General features: G+C 38.7%; 1 protein-coding gene across 1 annotated transcript in view; it reads right to left on the bottom strand.

The window, feature by feature from the left end:
- Positions 1–5,436, bottom strand: part of EPS8 (epidermal growth factor receptor pathway substrate 8) — an 82,566-nt gene extending 77,130 nt beyond the window's left edge. Inside the window, exon 1 of the mRNA XM_029285939.1 lies at positions 5,362–5,436. Within this exon, the coding sequence (XP_029141772.1) occupies positions 5,362–5,423 (62 nt within the window). The 5' untranslated portion in view covers positions 5,424–5,436. The remainder of the gene's footprint in view (positions 1–5,361) is intronic.
- Between the last annotated feature and the right edge of the window lie 3,335 nt (positions 5,437–8,771).

Raw genomic sequence — 8,771 nt, 5'->3', positions numbered from 1 at the left:
TGCCGTCGGCCAAGCAATGTCGGCTGGCGACCCCCAGGGGGAGGGCCTTCTCTGTGGGTGCCCCCACCCTCTGGAACGAACTACCCCCCGAGATCCGGACGATCCCGGATCTCCTAACCTTCCGCCGCGCCCTCAAGACATGGCTTTTTCAGCAAGCGGGACTGACCTAGGGTGAATTTTAAATAGGGAAATTTTTTAATGATTTTAATAATGACACAGCTATAAATATTTGGTTTTTAATTGGTTTTTATTGGGGAAATGTTTTTGTGTTGTTTTAACATGCTGTGAGCCGCCCTGAGTCCCGTGGGGAGAAGGGCGGCATATAAGTTAATGAAATAATAATAATAAATTCCAAAAACGAGGAATTATATGTTGCCATTCAGCTAGTTAAAGAAAAATATGCAAATGAGTGGGTTTGCAGACTTAATCACCAGACAATTTAAGGATCAACCAAAGTTTAGAGAGATAGATGCATAATTTGCCCTAAAACTATGCGACAAGATTATTTTGGATCTGGAACAGGAAAGAAACCTAAATAAGGACAATGAGCTATAATTCCTCTGATATAATCTGAAACAAACTATATTTTCTAAATGGTTCAAAGCCAGCTAGGAAGTCAGAGTTGGGGAGCAGTCAAAAATGCTGAATGAAGTGAGAAGTAATTCTAGAGATCGTCAGAATCTAAAAACCTACTTCAAATATCTCAGTAACATTAGATTGCCTAACAACTGTCCTATCTTTTCTTTTCAAAGTCAGGCACCTACACTACTACTTCACACACTCTGTTTGGAAGCCTCCTTGTTTCAAAACAAGTTGTCAAAGTAATGGCTGCTCTTGAGAAGTCTGTGCCCCTTTGGACTTCTCAAAGAAGGTGACCATCTTCTTCAATCTGGCATGTCTAGATTGAGAACTATGGATGTTGAGGACCAGCAGATAGAGAATACTAAGACAGCCACCTTATATGCTAAATGATATTTAAAATTTACATGGCTAGTTTTAGAACTAGTGGGCCTATCTGTCTTTAGTTCTGTCTTTGAAAAATATGTATCAAATAATCGGAGGATTTCAGATGCTCTTTATACAACTTTTTTCATAGAATATGGAATCACAGGGGTCTCAGAGGTCTTCTAGCCCAACCTCATGCTTAAGGAGACCTTATACCAGGGGTAGGCAACCTTGGCTCTTTTATGACTCGTGGACTTCAACTCCCAGAATTCCTGAGCCAGCCATGCTGAGGGGAAAGAGAGAGGTTTCCATGCTTAGCCATGCTGGCTCAGGAATTCTGAAAGTTGAAGTCCACGAGTCATAAAAGAGCCTTAAGCATGAGGTTGGACTAGAAGACCTCTGAGACCCCTGTGATTCCATGTTCTATGAAAAAAGTTGTATAAAGAGCATCTGAAATCCTCCGATAATTTGATACATATTTGATACATATGACTCGTGGACTTCAACTCCCAGAATTCCTGAGCCAGCATAGCTGGCTCAGGAATTCTGGGAGTTGAAGTCCACGAGTCATAAAAGAGCCTACCCCTGCCTTATACCATCCCGATCAAGTGGTTGTCCAGTCTATTTTTGAAAAACTCCAGTAATGGAGCACCCACAACTCTGGGAGGCAAGCCATTCCACTGATTAATTGTTCTCACTGTCAGAAAAAATTTCTTTCCTTCTAGGTTGGAACTCTCTTTAACAAGCTTCCATCCATTGCTTCTTGTCTGGCCCTCTGATGCTTTGGAGAATAACTCATTCCCATCTTCTCTGTGACAGCCCCTCAAGTACTAGAAGACAATTGTCATGTTCCCTCCTAATCTTTCTTTTTGATAGATTAGACATACCTAGCTCATTCATCATACGATTTAGCCTCCAGACATAAACTTGAGAAATTCACATCCATATGTCACGAACAATAGCTTTGCAGATTCTGAAACTATTAATAGAATCTCTTCCCCAACACTCATGATAATAGAGACCATACTTTGACATTTTCCACATAAATTTACAAATAACTGTTGCTGGTTATTTAAGCTAAGATCACATAAGTTTTGTTTGAGTACGCTTCTAAGCAGCTTGGAAATGTGTTTAACATTAGACAATCTGAAGTTCTTCTTTTAAAGCCCAATTAATATATACAGATAAACCATAATTGCTAAGCCAGAATTCTAAAGTTTAGCATGAGCCACCCACATATGTCCATCTGTTCTTGTTTTCTGTGTATAGGGAAAGCTTCTCACAATTATGGCTGTTGTTCAGAAGAAGAAGAAAAAAACAAAAGCCAAGCAGCTTGTACAGTTAAATGCATAGAAACAATACATGTAATAATCATATACCTGAAAGAAAAAGAATCTCAGCTTTCTGTTTATTTTTTATTTGTAAACAACTTTTCCTCTGCTTCATGAAATACACAAATAAATTACATATGGCTTTGGCTTCAACAAACATCATCGGTCTCATTTATAAATCTGTTCAGATGCCAGAAATCAGCATTAGATCTCCCCCATTTAATGAAAGGGGGAAAAAATAATCTTCTGGCAGTTTTCTAAAAAGTAGGAAGTTGCCATCAGCAACTGATAGCATGTGATGTTATCAATTGCTATCCATCCAAGTGTATATGAACCAGTAAGGTAGTTGTTTCTTTTTAATCTATCAATCAGTTAGAACAGTTAGCCGTTAGAACAATTAACCAATGGAACAACCTGCCTCCAGAAGCAGTGAATGCTCCAACACTGGAAGTTTTTAAGAAGAGACTGGACAGCCATTTGTCTGAAATGGTATAGGGTTTTCTGCCTGAGCAGGGGGTTGAACTAGATGACCTCCAAGGTCCCTTCCAACTTTATTATTATTATTATAATCAGAATAGAGCTGGAAGAGACCTTGGAGGTCTTCTAGTCCAACCCTCTACTCAAGCAGGTGGCTGTCCAGTCTTTTCTTAAAAACCTCCAGTGACGAAGGCAAGCTGTTCCACTGGTTAATTGTTCTCATTGTTAGGGAGTTTCTCCTTAATTCCAGGTTGCTTTTCTCCTTGATTAGTTTCCATCCATTGTTTTTTGTTTTCCCTTCTGGTGCTTTGGAAAATACGTTGACCCCCTCTTTTATTTATTTATTTTATTTTATTTATTATTTTATTTATTTATTTTATTTTACTTTTTTATTTTCTCTTACTCTGGAGATAGCATTGCCCAAATCCTGGCATGAACTATTGTTTCTCTTCCAGCTTTGAACTCAGCTGCTAGAATTCAAAGCCGCAACCGCAAATGATGATCACCCCCAATCTTATCTGATCCCTTTTTATTCTTGAAAACCACAGAGGACTTAAGCAGCTGAGTCAGTCCTCCAGTTGTAACTTGATAGGCTGAGCTGAGGAATTGGGTGAACACTTCAGTTCCTTATCATATCTGCCTCTTTGCTGTGTGTAAGATGGTTCTTTGACTTTCATTACTACAACGAGATCAGATGACAATACACACGACCAAATCTATAACAGGGGCATGAAAAAATAGTGGGTCTCTAGACTTGTCAATTGATTAAAACAGCCTGGTAAGTATCTGGTATCAGATGTGTTGTGGCTACAACAATCAGTACAAACATTCTGGAAATGTTGGTCCTAACATAGCTGGAGGCCACTAACTGGTAAGGCTGGGTTAAAGGAACAGTATACATATGGATCTGCATAATATGATATTTGCATACAGAGTTTGTGGAATAAGGAAGAAAATGTTTGATTAAATATCTGGGATTTACGGTACATATTTTTGCTGCTTGCTTGTGACCATGACATATTTTAATTGCACTAACATGCTTTTATCTGATGTTATAAGATACGTTTGAGATCCTCAGTTGAATGACAAGGCAGAATATAAAACGGTTTAAATGAATATAATATTAGGTACAATAATGAGAAATTAATCTGGGGAAATAGTGGATAAAAGAACCGGAAATATGCACTTTTTTTTAAGAAAAGAAAAAATGTATGAAGAAGAACTGGAGAATTACATATGTTTAGCCTGGAGGGGAAAAAATACTGTGAGGCAACACGATACTATCTTTAAATATTTAATTTGAAATTTAAAAATTAAATTTAAATCTTCAAATTTTAAAAATTTGAAATGCTATCCTATAGAAGGTGGGTATTATTATTCAGAATTGTAATAGAAGATAGGGGAAAATGTGTTTTATTTAAAGAAAGTAGTTTCCAGCTAAAAACCAGAAAGTAAATACTGATAGTTGTTCAATGATGGGACAGACTTTCTTGGGAGATGGTGGACTCTACTTTTCATTGTTAGAGTTTAATCATGGCCATCTGTCAGGAATACTACAGCAATGGATTCCAGCACTGAGCTGGGGAACTCTGGGAGTTGAAGTCCACACACCTTAGAGTTCCCAAGATGGGAAAACACTGAATTAGATGATCTCCAAAGTCATTTCCATACATTACGTTGTAAATTGAGTTCCATGGAGATATTATCAAAGAAAGCTCATAAGAGGTGGAATCATATGCCACAACATACATATTCACAACTTTTGCAAACTGGTCCAAACTTGCTCAGGAGCAACATCGCGTCAACCTTAGCTAATCATAAAAAGCTGAGTGACAACTGGTTAGACCAGGGTTAGGCAACCTTGGCTCTTTTATGACTCGTGGACTTCAACTCCCAGAATTCCTGAGTCAGCATGGCTGGTTCAGGAATTCTGGATATTGAAGTCCACAAGTCATAAAAGAGCCAAGGTTGCCTACCCCTGGGTTAGACATAAGAGAATGATCTCAAGGACATTCCCAGGCCATCTTACCACATCGTAAGTCTGGGTGGCTTATAATCATAAAAGATATACATTATTGTATGCAATCCAATTACAGATGGGGAGGGCAGAGGGGCAGGTGGGGGGAAGAGGTGGGATATGTTGTTAATCAATCAGTCACCTCCACTATAATGCTCCTCCATTGAGGCCGCAAGCTAGCTGGCAGAGGCCTTATATGGAAGGTCACGTGGCTTGGGGCCAAGCTCACACTGGGGGGCAAAACGTTCCATAGGGCAGGAGCAACAGCAGAGAAGGCCCTTCTTCTGGAGTCTGCTAGCCAGAATAATCATGCCTCCTCTGACAGCATGGGTGGGACAGCCAATCCCAGGTTGAAAGTGGTCATTCATTTCTGTACTATTGCTAAGAAAACTACATGGATGTGATTGTGAAGTCACAAAGCATCAGCCTTGATTGAAGAGAGAATTTACTTACTTCACTTCAAATATCAACTATTTGTAGGACGTATCTTTTTTAAAAAAAAATATTAAAGGACAAAGAAAGTACACAGTATTTTTTCCCACCACCATTTTATTTTTGATAAATTTAGGACAGAAGGTATACAATACTTACTTTACTTGAGAAGGATAATTTCCGTATACATTGGGATGGGTGTTTGAAATATGCCCATTCATTATGATCACCACTACTTCTGTGGGAATAAAAACAGGGAAAGGATGGGAAAAAGAGAGAATCATTTAAGACATTCCGTACAATAATTCCAACAAACACTTATGAAAGCCTACAGAATTAGCCAATTATGACTGTGGGAAAACAGAGACCTTTTCAAAATAATGGTTTGCAAGTAATTTTCCACAGTATGTACCCACACAGGCATGCCTGTACACACACACACAAACACACACACAGAGAGAGAGAGAGAGAGAGAGAGAGAGAGAGAGAGAGAGAGAGAGAGAGAGAGAGAGCATTCGTTTGCTATCTCAAGGAATAACAGTTCCCCCAGCAAAGTGTGTTTGTCAGAGTGGGAAGCAATTGTGAGCATCAGATCCTGCTGAATTCTTCTTTATTTTACCTCCAAAATCAACATGATTACCAACTAATATTTATCATTCCTACTATATTCACACTTTTATAATCAGACAACATAGCTGAGTTTACAAATGTCCCTCCCAGGTACAGGTAGTCCTTGACTTATGACCACAATTGAGCCCAAAATTTCTGTTGCTAAGTGAGACAATAGAGTAGAGTAGAGTAGAGTAGAGTAGAGTAGAGTAGAGTAGAGTAGAGTAGAGTAGAAGAGAAGAGAAGAGAATTGAATTGAATTGAATTACGGGATAGAGTAGAGTAGAGTAAAGTAGAGTAGAGTAGAGTAGAGTAGAGTAGAGTAGAGTAGAGCTGGAAGGGACCTTGGAGGTCTTCTAGTCCATCCCCCTGTTCAAACAGGAGATCCTATGCCATTTCAGAAAGTGACTGTCCAGTCTCTTCTTAAAAACCTCCAGTGATGGAGTACCCACTGTCATGGTTCCGATAGATGAAACCCTTCAAAAGAACTTCGAGGCATTGTTTTCCTTAAAGAGTGTTTTATTCGGGAAGCAAAGTATCGACACTATATAGTTGAACCCAGAAACTAAATTCCCTTCCCCTGATACAAAGAAACAAAGTGCAATTCCCACCCCCAATAAACTGCCATAAATCACATTCCCCAATTAGCTTAAAGCCCGGCCTTTCTCCTTAGGTCCACAGCCCGCCAAAACGTTATCAGCTTGGAACGTTATCAGCTTGTCCTTAGATTCCGTTATCAGCTTGCCCTTAGGTTCCCACCACAGTGTTATGTAATGCTGGCTGAGCTTACATTCCAACCCTCCCCTTGCTGCACCTGATTTCTAAAGCAAGACAAGCATTGTAAAGGTACAGAGAAAATGGCTGCATTTTCATCAGTTGTCAAAGCGGAAACATCCAATGTTAGCAGCGTTGACACCCACAACTTCTGAAGGCAAAGCTGTTCCACTGGTTAATTGTTCTCACTATCAGGAAGTTTCTCCTTAATTCCAGGTTGCTTCTCTCTTTGGTCAGTTTCCAACCATTGTTTCTTGTCCTGCCCTCTTTCTTGCCACAACTGTTAAATGAATCTCTGCAATTGTTAAGTTAGTCGTACAGTTGTTAGGTGAATTTGGCTTCCCCAGTGAGTTTGTCAGAAGGTTGCAAACGTTGATCACATGACCCCGGGACACCGCAACAATAATAAACATGAGTCAGTTCCCAAGTGTCCAAATTTTGATCACGTGACCATGGGGATGCTGCAATGGCCGTAAGTGTGAAAAACAGCCATAAGTTACTTTTATCAGTGCCACTGTAATCTTTGAACAGTCACTAAACAAACTGTTGTAAGTCGAGGACTACCTATACTTAAGAAGCATCTCTCCAGAAGATCTTTGAGTTCATCAAGTTGCTGGATTGAAATTCATTCTCTTAATTAATTACTAAGTGTCTTCATGCAGCTGATCAATCAGGTACTACATGACCATTTACACAAAGGGGTTTTGGTGTATCTTGGTGACATCCTGCTGTTCTTTTATATACAAGGGCTCAGCCATCACATTGCTACACTTGTTTATGTTGTGATTTAAATAATAGAATGCCCAGAGTCACTGGGAGTTGGGCAGCAAATACATTTAATAAATAAATAATAAGATCCCCCCTTATGTGCTAAGAAAAATGAAAAATTGCCACCGTTTAAAAATGAGCAAAGCCAACTGTCACGTAGATTTTTATTTTCTGTGAGTCAATAAGGAGAATCAGGGGAGATATAACAGGATTCTCTCAGGAATAACTACGTCTTTAAAGGTTTGTTAGCTGTGTGTCACCCATAGGAACTGTTAAAAATTTATGAATATTGATCTACCAGTCCTGTTAGCTTAATATTGTCTGCTTAGCACAGACCCCTGAGGAATTCAACAAAACAGCCTTTACGTTTTTCTTACTATTCGGTGACTTTTCAATGTCATGGCTCTTCAAATGTGAATAACTGTACAGTATATAAACCAAAACAGGTTGAATTCGCACAGCATGTTTAAAAACAAAAAAAAAAACATATTGGCTTAATATATCACATGAAGGAGGTCATTATCATTTTTGCTAGATGTACCAGTCTGGGGTTTGAAATCTGCTAGTATTCTAATGGTCAAATGGTTTAATAACATCTATGTTCCTTTTAATTATTATTTTAAATATTATTTTTAAATGTTTTTTAAACAATTAGCTTTCACGAATGCTTGCAGAAGAGCAAAATGGTAGAAATCAAAATAATAAATACATTTACAGACAAAGCTTTGCTGTTCCATGAAATCTCAGTCCTGGCTGACATGACTCTTAAATCCATCAAACTCCATGTTTTTCAAAATAATGAGGATGCCCAGAAATTGCTAAGTCATGTGCTCCCTTTATTTATTTTTATTTGACAATACATGCTAAAGTTTAAGAGGATTTTTTTTGCTACATTATGCTCCCAGCTATGTCCAAAAGCATACTCTTTAAAAATATTGGATATGTAAACTGCTAATACAGTTGCTAAAAATGATGCCAATCAAAATTTGTCAATTGAAAATATTACCAATGAACCCATACAGGTAGTTCTCGACTTACGACCACAGCTGAGTCCCAAACTTCTGTTTGTTAAGTGAGTTTGCCCCCATTTTACCACCTTTCTTGTCACGGTTGCTAAGTGAATCCCTGCAGTTGCTAAGTTAGTGATACTGTTGTTAAGTGAATCTGCCTTCCCCATTTGACTTTGCTTGTCAGAAGGTCACAAAAGGAGATCCCATGACCTCAGGCTACTGCAACCGTCATAAATATGAGTCAGTTGCCAAGAGTCTGAATTTTGATCATGGGGATGCTGTAACGGTCGTAAATGTGATAAACCGGTCATAAGTCACTTTTTTCAGTGCCGTTGTAAGTTTGAATAGTCACTAAATGAACTGTTGTAAGTCGAGGACTACCTGTACTTTATTGGAGACTCTGTTAGG

Source organism: Protobothrops mucrosquamatus, unplaced genomic scaffold, assembly GCF_001527695.2.
Source record: "Protobothrops mucrosquamatus isolate PMUCROS unplaced genomic scaffold, P.Mucros_1.0 scaffold2559, whole genome shotgun sequence".
Lineage (NCBI taxonomy): Eukaryota > Metazoa > Chordata > Lepidosauria > Squamata > Viperidae > Protobothrops > Protobothrops mucrosquamatus.
The sequence above is the reverse complement of the archived record's forward strand: the minus strand, read 5'-3'. Positions and strand labels throughout refer to the sequence as shown.